The sequence below is a fragment of the Fundulus heteroclitus genome, chromosome 1 (assembly GCF_011125445.2).
Source record: "Fundulus heteroclitus isolate FHET01 chromosome 1, MU-UCD_Fhet_4.1, whole genome shotgun sequence".
Lineage (NCBI taxonomy): Eukaryota > Metazoa > Chordata > Actinopteri > Cyprinodontiformes > Fundulidae > Fundulus > Fundulus heteroclitus.
In genome coordinates, this window is record NC_046361.1 from 22979489 (window position 1) to 22997174 (window position 17686).

At 40.3% G+C, this 17686-nt stretch overlaps 1 protein-coding gene across 3 annotated transcripts in view; it reads right to left on the reverse strand.

Annotated features, from left to right (window-relative positions):
* Positions 1-17686, reverse strand: part of LOC105920760 (neuron navigator 1) — a 111055-nt gene that overhangs the window by 60749 nt on the left and 32620 nt on the right. For all 3 annotated transcript variants that reach the window (XM_021312881.2, XM_036137999.1, XM_012856401.3), the window contains exons 6-7: positions 5871-5973; positions 2164-2502 (exon numbers count right to left, since the gene is read on the reverse strand). In XM_021312881.2, coding sequence (XP_021168556.2) covers positions 2164-2502; positions 5871-5973 — 442 coding nt within the window. The remainder of the gene's footprint in view (positions 1-2163; positions 2503-5870; positions 5974-17686) is intronic.

The window sequence follows — 17686 nt, forward strand, 5'->3', positions numbered from 1 at the left end:
GACACATTTGGATATATTTTCCTGTATTTGGACAGTTTTTTTAGTTTGTTCACGGTCTAGTTTGACTATTTTTAAGGTCCCAAAATCCAAAAGTTTCTTAACCTTGTAGAAAATTGGCCTGGTCATTTTTCCTCCTCAAAGACACGTTGTATAACCTTATTGGCGACCTGAAACAAAAGCACCACTACAGGGGTTTCAAACTGTGTGTTGCAACTGTTTTTACTGTGACTGGGGTGGGGGGTGGGGGGGCATTTTTGTGATTACCGTGGAGATGTCAAGCTGTGGCCTGAAAGGGGCTTTTTTTTAAGTTTGCTTGGACGAACTCTGACTGCAGCTGACAAACACTCAGCCAGAATCCAAGCTCACAATGAGGCATTGTGTTTTTGTTCGGTGTCCTCAGAGTCGGTCACTGAAACATGACTCTGCTTCTAAGTCTGCGTGACAAATCCAGAATCATACATTTTCAGCAGACGTTTTAAGACTGATTTTCTTTTATTTTGTACTAATTAGAAACACAGGCTGCATGGTGGAACAGCTGTTAGCAAGATAGCTATGGGTTTGAATCCCAGCCTGGGGCCTTTCTGTATGGAGGGTGTGTGATTTACCTGTGTCTGTGTGGATTCTCTCTGGGTACTCCAGCTTCCTCCCACAGTCCAGAAATAAGCATGTTAGATAGATTGGGTCCTCTAAATTTCCATTGGAAGTGAATTAGTGTGTGCATGGTGGTTTTGTCCTGTGTGTCTCTGTGTGTGTTGTGTGTATTTTTTTTATTTAATTTTGACTGGCCTTGATTGACTGGTTGGGAACTAAAAAGCTCATCTTTTTCTGAATAGTGAACATACCATGCACAAGCTACCACATCACACCACTCTTCAGGGTGGAAGTTGTTTCTGCAAGCATAACGTTCACCATTTTTTTTTTAATTTTCTGTATCGATGGGTTTAAAAATGAAGTCAGAGGAAGCATAACAGGAGCATGAAGCTATTTAAAAGAAAACAGTGTTTTCCATATGGCTGGATCTTGGCAAATCATTCAGGCTGTGAAACCATAGACCTAGACTGTGTTGTATGCTGGCAGTTTCACTCCCTTACATTTAAAATATTTCCAGTCTTTGTTATTTCAAACCCAGCAATTTCTGGCACAGGACATCATTTCATACCAACCTTGGGGACATTTCATCGTTTAATAGGCAAATTGAAGCAGTAAGTCTCGTTGTATTACAGAAAAGTCACTCTGTTTTATCCTTTTAAGCTTTCAGCCTCTAGCTATTATGAAGCATGTGGATAAAGCTGAAAGGTGGACAAAATGTCTCCGAGTGGCGCAGTACGGATGGAGACATTGTTCTAATTCTTGTTAATATGTTACAGTTAGAACTGTGAACAAGAGCTGCTATCATGCTGATTTGTCCTCTTGTGACCTATGCTGAAGGATCAGCTCTTATTAAAGAAACAACTTGTGTTCACTAGCAACAACTGTCTTGGGTTGCCATGTTACTGCAATCAATAACATTCAGACAAACATATCAACACAGATTAACCTAACCAGGATTGTTCCTTTTTCTCTTTTGGTTCAACTAATTATTTTTTTTTTACTATTTTCATCTCATTTATTTTGGTCTTGCTATAAACAAAGAAACGATAAAGAGCTCCAAAAACAGAAACATTTTAGCCAACATACTAATAAAAAAATAAATAAGCTTGTTTTTTTTCCCCCTTGTTCTTCTTCTTCTTGACGTTCTCGTGATTAAATACTTTGGTGTAAAGATTTCATGGCAGCTACAAAACAAATCTCTCTTGGAATGGGTCAGATTTTTTTTTTATTTCTTCGTGGATTTGAACTAGTTACCAATTATGCAAATACTTCTGTATTCTAGCTTGTTCAGTGGGTTCCTTCATGTTGAAACCTGTTGACAACACTAGCAACCTCAATGATGGGAGACTCTCTGCATGGGGCCACGATTATAGAGACAGCGTTCCCTGATGGTGCCAGAGAGCTGCTCTCAAACTTGAGGGGTTAAGAGCTAATATGACAAACAGGCAAGGTTGCGGGTGTTGGGACTGTGATCAATCACAGATGTAATGATGTGTTCCTGCATCATTATTTATGGTCAAATTATAGAGGTGGGGTTAAAAACAGCCTTTTTTAATTAAAGCACACACTCACCCATTCCCCAGATCATCAATATCATCATCATCATCATCATCGCCGTCATCCTCGTAGTCATCATTTGGATTCTTCACCCCAAGATCACTGTCGCTGAGGTAATCTCCCTTCAGGAGGGATGGATCCTCCAAGTCTTCGATGAGGCGGATACGCGAGGTGTGGCTGACGCGGAGGGGAACGTCTGTCGGGGCGCTACCTGTGGATGGGGCATCGCCGGCCTGCAGACGGGGGCTCGCTTGACCGTGGCGCCACGACAGAGGGGAGGAACGATTGGAGAAGCTGGAGACTGAGAAGGCGGCGGCTTCATCGCTGTCGTAGTTGATGGTCCCCTCGACGCAGCTGCGGAATGGGAAAACAAGCAAAATGGTAAAAAGTCATGCTGATTTTCTTCAGTGTAACAATGCACAGCCACCTTGGATGTGAACTTTGACCTCCAGAACAGTCTTTCTTGGGATCGCTCCAAATAGTCTGGTACAACCGTGGGTTTTAGTTAACGCATATTCTTATCTATCCTGGTGGCAGCCGGACCTCAACACATTATGAGTATACAACCTTGCTAGGCTGTTTTCTACCCTGTCGCCAGGTAGTGCATTTGTAAACTTCTCTTATAGAGTGAGAAAAAAAGCTAAAATTATACACTGACGTAATTGCTCATGGAGCTTAGAACAGTCTTTATGGTCCCCTAAAGCAAAACATTTCTAAGATATACATACACTGTCTTACCTGTTCCGACATGTTTTACCCAGGCCTGGTCTGATTAAATGATCACCATTCTCCTGACTCATCAATCTTTGGATATGAAGTCTTCTGTGAGACTGAGATGAGGGAAATCAACACACAACCTATCCGTGTTTGCTGCTCTTCTGGACTGAGGAGTGGCGGCCACTTCCTCGAGTTCTGTCATGGTAAATGTTCTTTCATCGGATGTTTTGTGTAATTATTGAAATGACTGTTGTTATTTAAGCTTTTAACTTTTTGCTCTCTCTCTTTTTTCTTCATAGAAGGTACACCTGGTCTGACGTTCTGTTAACTGTGACATCATCCAGAGAAGACGGATCACCCGCTATTACCATTTAATGTAGAACAGATTACTAGATCAATGTGTGCTTCTGTGCTTTTTTGTCTGTCTTGTTGTGTTTCTGCTCTGTCTTCTGTAACCCCAGTCGGTCGAGGCAGATGACCGTTCATACTGAGCCGGAACTGGAGGTTTTTCCTTCCTGCTAATGGGTGGTTTTTCTTTCCACTGTCGCTTCATGCTTTCTCAGTATGAGGGATTGCTGCAAAGCCATGGACAATGCTGACGACTCTCCCTGTGGCTCTACGCTTCTCCAGGAGTGAATCCTGCTTGTCGGGACTTTGATGCAATCAACTGGTTCCCTTATATAGGACATTTTTGACCAATCTGTATAATATGATTGATTTTGACTTTGTAAAGTGCCTCGAAATGACATGTTACATGAATTGGCGCTATATAAATAAGATTTAATTGAATTGAATTGTACAATTTATGTAAGAGGTTTCAATTATTTATTTTAACAACTGAGTTTCATTATGATGCAAAACCTGGGATCATCTAGAGCAGGGGTGTCAAACTCATTTCTATATAGGACCACTTTGGCGTCATGAAGTCACTAAAAGGGCCGGTTGCACGTGTACAGACGATACTTTTCATTTCATAATTTCATCCCAGTTCACATAGAAATATAAAAAATGCACAGTAACATAAAAGTAGCAACCTTAGGCCCAATTTATACAGTTTATCTGCAAAAAAAAGTTGGTATTGGGGTGAGTTACACTTACAGGAGGCACAGTTTTAGCCACTTTATACACTTTAAAAGGATATATGCCTCTACTTTATGACATGAAGTGCCTTTTTCTTTGGCTCTTGAGGGCCAGATAATTTACCTTGACGGGCCGGATTCGGCCCGCGGGCCTTGAGTTTGACACCTGTGATCTAGAGCTTTACAGACAGTGGTGTACCAAGCTGTCAGCTGAACTGAGAGTTGAACGCTTGACCAAGAGATCTAATCCGGCTGTTTAAAAGGTGAAACAGCAAGAGCCTATAGTATGGCGCCTCCTTGCTTGCAAAGGAAGCATTTACTCTTCAAATGAACTTTTAGCAGTTATGAGATTGATTAATTTATGAATGGCGATATAATTTTATGTAGCTTAAACTCATTACATTTAAATAGAAACCTCTACCACCAACAATGAACATATCTCTTCAACCCCATGTGATGTACCCTCTTCTCACTGAGGTCTAACTTTAACATGCTTTGTCTTGGTTTTAAAAGGCTAAGGGATTATTTGGGATGTGCATGTGTGTATGCTAGTATATATAGTTCTACACGCTACTTTCATGCCAGTAAAAATGCTTTTATGTTGTTCCACACTGAGTGCGGAAACTACATGCTGTAGCATTATCATTTAATGCCGGGGAACATTTGTATGTGTCTACAAACATGAGGATCACTAAAATCTCACGAGTCCCGCGCGCCAAAGTAGCACAGCACAGCACAGCACTGCTTAGCGCCTGGACTGAGAATGATGGGAATTAGCATATTGAATGCTACAAGCGCTCACACTGTGTCACAGTGTTTGCATTCACCAGCTTCACTAAAATAAATCTTGTCTTCGGGATGCAGAAACGTTCTCACAGGGAATACTGAAATCTCTGAATGAAAGGCCTCAAGGCCAAGAACTGTCATCAAGAGAAAGAAGTGTGCCCCTCTTGTTAAGACGGGAATTTCACAGCTTTTCTCTGTGTTATATGGAAACAGTATAGGAGATAAAGAATAAATGGCTTTTTGGGGAATCCTTTTGTTTAAAGAATGGAAATCTCCAACTCACTCTGGATATATGACATCCTATTTGCAGATGAGGCAGAGAGACAGACTTTGGGCCTTAAAGCAAAATCAGTCTTTGCTGACACAAGGTTATTACAGTACAATAAAGTACGAACGGCAGAGGAAATGTATTCCAGCAGGGAACCATCTGCTGAGTTGCTCTGCGTGTGGAGCGCTCTCGCTGAGGGACAGGGATAGGGCGCGTGGTGGGGGAATGCAAAGACGGATGGATGGAAGAGAAGCTCTCAAGGACAAGGACACATTAAACGCAACTAACCGGTGCCGGAAGCAAAGGAAGGGAGAGGACATCCCAACACGCTTAAATTCTATGTGTCAAGTCATCACCGCTTGTCCGGATACAACAGTTTTAACCATTCAAAAGAAGACTTGCTTTGAGGTCAGGTATCAATTAATCTGGTTTTGTATTGACAATGCAAACAAGAACCTGATGAGGGTGACAGACTAACAGCTACAGGTCAAACAGGGAGACGGATATTGATCTGAGTTCCCACAGGCTGTTTGCAGGCCTCGTCCAACATACAGGCTGAAATGTCAATAAAGATTCTGGAGTGTGCTTAAGTTTTGGCATTCTTGTAATTTCATTTTTTTGCTAATTTTACTAGTAAAGTGAGATAAAGTGAAGATCTGTTTTTGGTCCTCACTTTTTTTGGGCTAGGGGTTAGGTTTAGCACTAAGGTGTCTATTAGGTTTCGGTTTGGGTTAGATATAAACTGGTAAGGGTTAGGGTGAGTGTAAAGGTTAGGCCAAAAAAAAAAAAGCTTCAAAATTAGTGGAAGTCTATAGAGCTCAAGGCATTTTGTATTTTAAACAAGGATGTGCATGCTTGTGTGTGTGGCTGACCTATGGCTGATCTGAACCCCTCTTAAGCTGGTCATGGTTTCCTCCAGGTTCTGACGAAGGTCCAGCACATTTTGCACCGTCCTTTTCCGTTGGGACTCTGGATCTGCAAAAAATTAACCATCACAGGTTATAAGAGAAGGATGTGACACAATACCAAATATGGCATACCTAATAAACATGAGGAAAGAAAACAAAAAAATATGTGCATAAAGTATTTTCAGTGAACCATTGTATGATATTTACACATCCTTATAACACATTCTTCCCAATGCTTCCCCTACATGGCCTGTGGTGGTTGGACTGTGTTTTATATAGCGGGTGAATACAAACACACAAACATTCTTTTCAGATTCTTTTTGTTAGGGTTAGGGTTATAATATACTAACCAACTAATGAACCTATAGAAAATACCAGGTTTTTTCGGACTATAACTGACACGTTTATTAATTGTTTAGCCATTCCTGCGACTTATAGTCTGGTGCGACTTATATATGTTTTTTCCTCTTTATGACGCATTTTTGATTGATGCGATTTATATTCCAGAGCGATTTATAGTCCGACAAATACGTTAATAACATTTTTAGACATTTTTACAAAAATGTACACTAAGACAATATTGATTACTTTAATTTTGACATAGATATATTCTGAATTTCCCAATCAAGGGACCATAAAGGTATTTCTGTTTTAAACAAAGTTTATCATTCTAAGTTTAATGAGCAACAACAACAACAACAACAACCAAAAAAAAAAAGGTTCTGGAGCTACCTTTAGCGGCAGCTAAAATCCATGAAGCCTAGTCACAAAGCTCCAGCATTTGATGGCTTCCCAGCAGAATTGTATTGTAAATACTTTTTGGCCTCTTCTGGCCCCCACCTTCCAGGGCATGGTAATATAAATTCACTCTCTCTCCAATAGGAATTGTGTTACCATAAATCTTATCCTCAAGCCTATAAACATCCCTCTCTTCCACTGAGCCCCACCCAATATCACTTATAAATGCAGATCTTAATATCATCCACAAGATGTTGGACCAGATTACAAGGATCAGATTATAAGATTATGGTTTACCCAATAAACCCTTGTGTGAAAACAAATATCTGGATTTCTCAGAGCTTCAAGCTTGAAAAAGGCACCATACAGAGCTTTCCACTCTTCCTCTCACTGTTCGCTATAGACATTGAACCACTGGCAGCTACAATTTTTCAAATCAACAATGTTTATGGAAACCAAACAGCTAACCACAAACGTTGTATATTTGGTTAGATGATGCGTTGCTCTTTCTGGTAAATGCAGATCCCTCTCATATACAGGTGATAACCCTAATAAACAAGTTTCCAACAATTTCAGACTGCTCTATCGCTTAGAACAAATCAAATGTCTTTTTCATCACCCCTCATATTCATCTCGCTCCAACTGATCCTTTACAGATTGGAACCGTGTTGATATTTTTTAACAGGCTGACACAATTAAATTATATCTGGTTACTTAAATTAATAGAAGACACTGGTTTACTCTTCCTTTCTCACTCATGGGAAGAGTGTCTGCAATTAAGATTGTAGTCTTTCCTAAAATAAATTAGATATTTTCTATATTACCAGTTAAACCACTAGAATTGGTTCAAAATTTCTGCTTCTATCATATCAAAATACAGATTGCTGCAAAGTCAACGAGACCTGTCCAGGGTGTACCCCGCCTCTCGCCCATTGACAGCTGGAGATAGGCACCAGCACCCTTCGCGAGCCCAACAAGGATAAGCGTGAAGGAAAATGGATGGATGGATGGATGGATGGATGGATGGATGGATGGATGGATGGATGGATGGATGGATGCAAAGTAAACGAACCAATGCAGGCGTCAATGACTCAATGCAGTCTGGTGGATTTCAGTAGATAGAAAACCTTTGACGAATATGTCTGCATAATTTGACTGAACTGACTCTCTCAATTGTCTTGAGATGACATGTGTTGTGAATTGGCGCTATATAAATAAACTGTTTTGATTTGATCTAAATCTCTAGGCATTAGTTTAAAAACTTTACAAAAGCCAAAAAAAATTGGGAGGACTGGAACTTCCATTTAAAAAATAAATAAAATAAAAGTTCTCTTGTACATGTATTACAGTATATCTTATGATGGATTTTAAAAAATCCGTCAGTCATCAGATAGAAATTGAACAAACACTATGTAAGGAAAACTGTATCCCAGGTATGCTATGTATTATCCCTTTATTTAAGTAGCAGAGTGGTTTTAAAAGTAGCAAATTCAGTCCCTCTCTGACAGCCTGGTAGGAATATCTCAAAATGAAAAGTTCTTAAATGATCCCATGCAGATGAACATCCATTTGGAACGACCCACATCCTGCAAAGTGAAAGGGTTCTTAACTTTTTAACATGGAACAGGAAAGGATGAATCATTTAGAAGACATATTTGAAGGAAATATTTTATCCCCTTTAATGTTTTAGAATATTTAGGTGACATTAATAAAAAAATTATTGTGTGAATATCACCAAGTAAAATCTCCTATCCTTGGGCGTGCTTGTGGCGCAGCGGGTATCGCGACCCATATACGGAGGCCTTGGTCCTTGGCGCGGTCAACCTGGGTTCGAATCCGACCCACGGTCCTTTGCCGCAGGTCTCTCCCCCTCTTCCACCCCACTTCCTGTCAGCCTATTTTCGGAAAAAGCGATCCACTAGAGCCGCAAAAAATCCCCAAAAAACAAATCTCCTATCCAGTCCAGATTTAAAATGAAACAAATTAGCAAATAACTACTAACTAGCATGCTTAACCTTTACCCCCTTTTATCCATAGTAGAGTAAACCAGAAGTTATCCTCACATAAACCCATCAGTAGACACATTGGCTTTCGTGTCACCCCTTTCAAATCAGTTACAATCTGCTCAGATGGAGCCACATAGCTTCTGTTGAGCCATCACAAGGCTTTGTTAATATAAGGTTATATAGGAAGCAACCTCAGAAGGAAGTTGGCCCAAAAAATAAAATACCCTCAGGAAACAGGGGTTACATTCGCCTGTCCTCATACTACCCCGATCAGGAATGGATTGGATAAAACTATTAAACGTTAATAAAGTAAAGCCATTAAAATACTACTGATCAAATGCTATCGCACAGTTATAAAGCAATAACTCTGTCCAAATGTCTACACACTCATTTTTCATAATGAAAGGTTTTGTGGTATATTTATATAGTATGTATATTATCAAGAACATTTTAATACTACTGCAAAATACCCAGTACTCTTTATTACATGCATCATCAGAGAAAAAAAAACATAACTTTTAGGTAGTAATTAAGCAGAACACCTCTGCTGCATCATTTGACCTTCACCTCCGCTTGCTTCAACTCTCCAGAGTCTGATAATATGAAAGGAGTTGGTGGAAACAGAAGTATTATGAAGGTCAGACACAAGACAGCCTGTTTATCCCCGAGGTTGAGTTCAATAAGCTATTAGTTCAAGCCAGCTGGCTCCCAAACAAGTGCAGAAAAAAGCCTAAACAAAAGAAAATGTCATGCTGCAAAATAAATGAAACGTGTCCGTCATTTCCACATTCATTGCTTAATAGGGATTTTTAATTTACATATGGTCTTACACCAGTAATTTACAATTATTAGGTCCTAATTATTAAACTGGATTGATAAGTAAGAATCCCAATGGTTTAGGTCCAAACGCTCAGAAGTATTTATGTTGCCATAAATTGTTTTATCTCCACCTCTGCTGACCTCCCCTGGGTTTCTTTTTTCCCCCTTTTTTTTCTGTACCGGCTACAGCTTTGTAATATTTTCAGGAAACATATTTTCTGTCATTTCTATGCTGATGACGGTCACCTTTTTTCTGGCTAAACCACATTGCCGATTGTCTCAAACTCAAACTTCTCCTTTACTCCTAGTTGCTCTCAGTAGATGGATGACACCAAATCTTTTAGGATTTTAATCACAAAAAAATGTATGTCATGCTGTTTAGGCCAAACAACACGAGCAAGACCTCTTGTATTGACTTTCTTTCCCTGACCTCATAATCATTACTGTGAATTTTGATGCAAGAATGGACTCTTTCCATTTGCTTTCTACGTGCTTTGTTGGTATGACCAGAAGGTTGAGCATTTTCCTAAGATGTTATGCAAACTGAGATGTGATGGAGCTTTTGCGACTGCAGCTTCAAAACTGGAAAATGTTTTGCCATTCAACGTTAAATGAGACTCCCGTGAAGAAGTCCAGGTGGCTAATAGAGAGAGAATAGAGAGAGAGGTCATCCTAATGAGAGGGGAGGGTGAATAATGAGGTGGTGAAGGTGTCAATCTGAACAACAGCTGCCCTCCAACTCATGGACATATTTGTATATGAATAGTTGGTCCACTCCCTCTCAAAGATACAGACAATCAGACAGATACTTGAACCAAATGTAAAAGATAAAAAAAAATACTAATAAAATTGATTAGGCTGCACACCGACAACAAAAGATACACAACCATACCCTTATGATGCAAACCTGCAACTAAAACATACACGTACACAAACATGTGCTGCAAATATCAGATAACCCCCAAAAAAATAAGTAAAACTCCAAAAATAGTACATCACTCTTTTAAAAGGAAGGTGCACATGTGACAGAGGCTAAAGCACACAGTGGAAATTCAAGCGATAAAAAAAAAAAAAAAAAAAAAACACTAAACGGCTTAAAAATGTTCCGAGCTGATAATAATGTGATCACACAGAGATTTGTCTGGAACAAAAAAAAAATCTCTAATACATGCAACCCCAGACAAAGTGTGACACGCATGTAGGCATTAATTGTGCAACGGTAATTACTCTGAACGGGAGCTTTGCTTAACAATGCCGTCAAACGGATTGGATACGGTTCGTTGTGTATGTGTGAGATTTGGGCGTAAATGCAAGCGTGTGTGTTCGTGATTGCATGTCTGTGACACACTTCCTGTCCCGCCCATGCCCTGGCCCCGGTGGCCCCAGCTGGCACATAGGAGGGGGGGGGGGGGGTAAGGAGGATGCTGGTGAGGGAATTAGGGATGCAAATATCCCTGTCAAGTCCTGGCAGCTCCCCTGGGGTGTAGATGATTTATACTGATCTGGTTTAAACTCTCTGTTGTCTCTCTGTTGTGCGGAAGCATTTGTGTGCAGTGTCTCCACCTGTCTCTTCAGGACGCACGCTCAAGCACCCTCCATAAAAGCCCAGAAAACTGCTTAGGCACCTTTCTTAATGGACAGCTCAGACTGTTCGAATGAGAGTTAGCATGTTGCAGTGAGAGTGCCCTTGTAAGTGCATGCAGGATCTCCAGGGCTGTCTGTGCACCCTAATGGAAGAATGCTCTCCGACAAAAGAGAGATAAATGAAAACAAACCCAAGTAACAGGTAACATTTCAAAACACCCATCCGTCTTTCAGCTGTAAAGAGAAGGAGCGTGTTTTTCACGTGTAAATTACGGCAAGCAGATTGGTCTGTTTATTCCCATTTGGACAAACATTTAATATGTCTATAAATAGCCTAAAAGCCTAAAATAAATGATTCTTAATTACTTTCTTTGTTCATACTGTGCTGCAATTTTGTGCAAACTTCACAAAAATAAACAAACATTTTCTTTCTCACATTTATTGTAAATGATAGAAACACGGTGCTGTATTTGATGTTTTGAAAGAATACACTTTGCGATATCTGTATTTTCAGGTGTAGGAAAATATATGGGATTGGGTTATTAAATATGTCCATCACTCAATAATCTGTTTTTATCATGGATAAGGCTCCAGTTCAGGCAGTTCATGCATAGTGAGCAGACAGCACAGATGTTTTAGCAGAACAAATAAAATAAAAAAAACAATGTCTTTTCTTAACTCAAACGCATCAAAAAGAAAAATTGCTGTATAAGCCTAAAATAAAGGCATAGCAATTTATATATACTATACATTATTAAAAGAAAAAAAATTCACACTGCAGATTTGATTTATTGCATATGATGGCAAAACAAATCTATTTAAAAACTTGACAGAGACAAATGTTTTGTCGAATCTGTTGTTTCTGCTCCAACACTGTCCAAACTAGGTTAAGAATGCTATTATGATTCTCATATCTGACCACAGTGGAGCAGGTCACTTCACACCAGCGGGGAGCTGCAGTAGTCATTAATCTCTTGTTTAACTGTGAACGCCATTGCAAAGGAGGAAAAACATTCAGACTGGTGGGGAAAAAAGGGGGAAAAACCCAGATTCATAGATCAATGAAATAATGTGCATGGCCTTTAATACACGTTTGCCCACTGTCCATGTACAAATGCGCTGGTTTTCATTCTCTTGCAAAATGTGGTTGTACGCCTCTTTGGCCAATGCTATGTCCCAAGCAGTACACCAATAGCAGTTATATGTAGCTGTGTTTTTCAGGGAGCCTGGTTCCCAGCGTAAAAAAAAAACATGCATTGGGAAAGACATCCCATCTCAGTTTGTTGTGGCATTTGTGAAGCCCATAGGAAGTAGAAAGAGATAAAAATGCTGCATTTTGTGGCCACAAGACAGAGTATGTGGGACAGTAAAAAGGAGAAAGTGACTCCTTGGTTTCCTCTGGTTTCACTTGAATCTCTTCTCCATTAGAAACAAACTCCCCAAAGATGTACTAATGGCTTCTGACCTTGTGAGACCACTCAATTTTTTTGTGGCATGACATTTTCTTGCCTAGTCAGGAACACGGGTGTGGGTGCCTCATCGGAAAGATAGTTTTTTTTTCTTGAATATGAATGAAAGGATGAGTAATGACCCCCATTTCTATTCTCTCCCTCCTTCCCTCTGGAGTTCATCTGTCCACGTCCTGTCCACATGTGTGCACATATGTTGGAGTCGCCGCAACCGTCCTCAGGCTACAGCAGCCTTATTGCATGATAGATGGCTGCACCTCTGCTTCGCTCTAAAAACACCTGAACCTCCATCGATGTTGTTCTCTAAATTTGTCACATGGGAAGTAATAGTTTTTGAACTACAAAAAAAAAAAATATCACTACAGCATTACCGACCAGTGACACACAAAAAACATGGTGTTGCTTTTGTTGCTATGCCTCCAAATGACAGTCAACAGCTATGATGCATCCAGTCATCGTTTGTTTTTTCTTGTATGACAAGATCTGTTAGTTAAAATTGTCATGCTTCCTGCTTTTCTATTTGTCTGTGTTTTGACTCTGCTCAGCCCAGCATCGCAGCTGTCAGTTGACCTCAGACAGCTTGCAAAACAGGAAGCATTACAAAATACAGCCATTCCTGTGCATCTGGAGGGGGCCAGCAAACACTCACCAAATGGACATCCACACGCAAACACACACTCGGAAGTTCCTCTGCCACAGCGAGATGTCGAAACAGGATATTAGAGCGCTTGACGATCGCGGCTGATATGCAACGAGACCAGATAACGAGCGCATCAGAACGATCAAGCGCATTTGTATACATTAAATCTTAACAGTTCTTGGCAATAAATAATGCAGAGGTCGAGCAATGAAAGTGGGTTTAAGTGTGTACATGTTTGTGAGGAGGAAAATATACCGAGAGCCAGGGAATGTGGAATCCATTTAAAATTGGAAATGCTTCTCCAGGAGCCTGAGAAGCGCAGCTGCAGAGTTTTTGGCCAGTTATAAACAAGATGTGCAGATCAAGAATCCTACATGCAAAAAAAACAAATCCTCTGTTTAAAGCTTTAAATTTGGATCCCCGCAGACCAATCTATACCTGTGCCAAGGCCTGGCCCTCCAAATGTGGACACAAACACCAGCATCTACACTTGAGACACACGGATATCTCCTTAACTAATGATCTATCCGCTTAAAACCTACTGCGCTATCCGCTTATGGGAGGGGTTTAGATAAGGAAGCTTTAAATGACTTAAGACAAGTTTACTTTCACGAGAAGAAGGTCAAGACCATACCAAGCTCAGCCAGAAAGTACATCTCATTTAGTCACGAAAGTCCAATGTAGACTTATTGGTTTCTGAGGCATGTCTGCAACTACTTTTATGGAAGGAGGGAACACATTTCCAGTTTGATGTGTTGCAGGCCCCAAAGCAGAGAGCGATGCAGCTGCTCATTACGCTTTCTATTCTCCCTCTGCAGAAATTGGCGAGGATGGGAAGGGGGAGGTTTGCTCTTCCCATCCGACATTGCTGTGCTCTCTTCACAAGAGAAGAGGTGTGGATGGATCAGGTCAAAGTGTCTGTGATCTGCACCCCCAGGAATTTGATCTTGTTGACTTGCTCCAGTGTGATGGCATTGATGAGGAGGGGTCTGTGACTTGGCTGATTTTTCCTAAAGTCAACCACGATCTCTTTTGTTTTCTTGACCGGTTTTCCTAACATGGTTGTTGCCAATTAGAGTGAAGTCAGTTAGGTAAGTTGCATATCATTACCGCATCCAACCCTTTTACTGAGGAGGGACATTTGGCCTGACTAAACAACAAGCTGACGTTATTTTTTTAATGAAATTCTTTGGAGAATTTACATATGCAGCAATACCAACTACATTAAATGCTTTATACTGGGATGTCATGGCACCTTTAATAAATTAAATTATCATTTAAAACTACTTTTTATATTTACTCTGATTTTCTGATATTCAAAATTGTCTGATAGTCTGAAACATTTAAATGTGCCCAAAACATGAAAGGAGAGGAACTCCTTAAGGGGGCTAATGATTTTCAAATCGCTGTAGATGAAAAGTCAGAACTCCAACATGAACAAGCTGCATATTAACACACAAAATATGCATCTAAATGCATCCATAGTATAATTACATATTTTCACAAACAGATCCATGCAAAAGCACAGTAGGATGCTGAATAGACAGACAACCCCAGGCATAGCACATGTGTGACAATGTTTGGGTGTGTTCTTGTTCCTTCCTGGTGACAAAACTGGTAACTGAGTCAGCTTTGTAGGCTGTCTTGCACAGACAAAGGTAAGAACTTCATCATGGTCAGACCAAAACACCGACTTTGTTTCCCTTATGCCCCTTCTAGCCTGATGTCTTGAGTTGTTGCTTCAGTGTTTTCACTTAACAAATTCGCTTTTAACCCCACAGCTTTAATGCAAAATGCTCAGTCAAATTGAATGGAGAACGTCTGGGAAAATCAAGTCTTTCTACAAATTCTCAATTAGATTTAGATCTGCATTTTGTCTGGACTGTTCCAATGCATTTACATGATTTGATTTGATCTAAACCATTCCCTTTCAGCTCTGACTGTGTTTTTAAAGTTGTCGTCCTTCTGGCAGGTGAGCCTTCAAGTCTCAAGTCTTTTTGAGCATGTTTCAGGTTTATATCACAATTGCTCTGCCAAACTTCTTGTTTCTGCTGAGCAAAACCTTCCCTAGAGCATGATTCTTTCACTACCGTGTTTCACTGTTCAATTTTTTGGTCCGTGAGGCAGACACCCTGTCTACTTTTAAGACTAGGCTTAAAACTTTTCTTTTTGACAAAAATTATAACTAGTGACTCATGTTACTCTCAGCTACCTTTTATAGTTTTACTGCTATAGGCTTAGGTTACTGGAGTATATCAGGATCTAATTTTCTCACTATATTGAGTTCTACTGTTCTTCAATTATGCATTATGTGTTGTCATTTCTGCTTTAACTTTCTGTTCTCTCTCTTTTCTCTTCATAGTAGGTACACCTGGTCTGGCGTTCTGTTAACTGTGACATCATCCAGAGAAGACGGCTCACCTGCTACTACCATCTAATGTAGAACAGATTACTAGATCAATGTGTGCTTCTGTGCTTTTTTGTTTCTCTTGTTGTGTCTCTGTTCTGTCTTCTGTAACCCCAGTCGGTCGAGGCAGATGACCGTTCATACTGAGCCCGGTTCTGCCGGAGGTTTTTTTTTCCCGTTAATGAGTGGTTTTTCTTCCCACTGTCGCTTCATGCTTGCTCAGTATGAGGGATTGCAGCAAAGCCATGTACAATGCAGATGACTCTTCCTGTGGCTCTACGGTTCCCCAGGAGTGAATGCTGCTTGTCGGGACTTTGATGCAATCAACTGGTTTCCTTATATAGGAAATTTTTGACCAATCTGTATAATCTGACCCAATCTGTATAATATGATTGAACTTGACTTTGTAAAGTGCCTTGAGATGACATGTTTCATGATTTGGCGCTATATAAATAAAATTGAATTGAATTGAATTGAATTTTTGTGACAGCTGACCAGAACAACCTGTATTACTGGTGGTAAACTTTAAATAGGACCTCTAAGGGCTTATGTCATCAATGGCTTTCTTCAGCTCCCACCTGAGCAGTGTACCTCTGCAGCTCCCTCTAAAAAAACAGCTTTTTGGCTGCTTCTATTTCTTTCCTCAGCCTGTCAGTATAGTTTGCCCTTTCTTGACAGCCCTGTGGCTGTACCACTCTCTTTCCAATTTAGGATGATGGATTTAACAGTCATACCGGGGTTGTTCAAAGCTCAGGATTTTGTTTTATCAATTTTCATTGCTTTAAACTTCCACACAACTATTTTGTTCGTCACAATGGTCGGAAAATCATGCATAATTTTAATTTAACTTCACTGTCATGCATATTTCGGTGTTGACATTAAAGTCTGTGGTCTTAACAAGGAAAAACATGCAAATGTTAACTGTAACATAATTTTTCCCAATATCTATCAAGGTAAGCAGATGTCTCCTTTCTGTCTTCAACAAGGTGTATTTCAAATGAAATTATCGTAACTGTGCAACTTTTATTCACGTGAGAGCGGATGCTGTTATGTGAGTGCTGATGACACAAAAAAAAGCACTGAGTACTAATTTGATTTGGGATGAGGATGGTAGAAAGCAGACTGCACTAATGCAATGGTTCCTGCATTAAGTCTTTACAGACTGACCGCAGAGCATTTTAAGTCCACATCCAAGCACAAACAAACACACATAACACTACTGAAGTAACTTAACAGTAAACATAAAGGCTACCGTATGTGTGAACAGTCCTTTTATCTATGAATAGTCCTGGCTACAATGTTTCTGTCATGCTTAAAAGATGGAACTTGTCGACTTCCTGAAACTCTCCCGAAATATCCTCTCCGCTGTGTGACTGGTGACAGAACCACTGGCCGTCAGCTCGCATCAGAGTTAAAAGGGAGGAAGCGTAAGACAGAGAGTGAAAAGTATGTTTTAGTCTTCACTTTCCTGTTGGCGTTGGTATTTATTTGACTTCTCACCAACTCCTCGATTAAATGACGACTCCCATGAATCCTTCACTCGGCAAAGCCCAGGGCAGAACCAGGCCGCCAGGGCCGCTCCCACATCGCATTAGAGACTCAGCACTCTGATCACAATGGAGGAGCTGACTATGAAAAACACCCTGTCATGACAACAACAACAAAAAGCCAGACGAATAAAGAGAGAAGGGTGCAACTGTGACTGAACATCACACACATTTGGTGTCGATGCTTTGGGTTGAGGAAGCTACAGTGCTTTGATAATGTTTCCAGCAGCTCCTTTTGAATAGTTGTGTTTGTGCTCTTGTTAAAGCTTTTATTTGTCCCCCTGTAGGATTTATTTTTCCAAAAGTCATATACTGGGGGGGAAAAATGCACCCACACAAAATTCAATGTGTACCAAGGCTGCTCCATTTAGCATCCATGTGTCACTTGAGCCACGTTTTGCCCACCAAGACCACTGAGCTTCTCCAGTCGTCCAACCTACATCCCTAAATGCCTAAATCTCCCACCAAACAGATGTCCTAATGGCTTTAATCTTTAATTTATTTTAGCCTGTATGCATGGCCTTTTCCAGGATGATAGATCTGTGATTAGTGGAATGGCGGGGGGAGCTG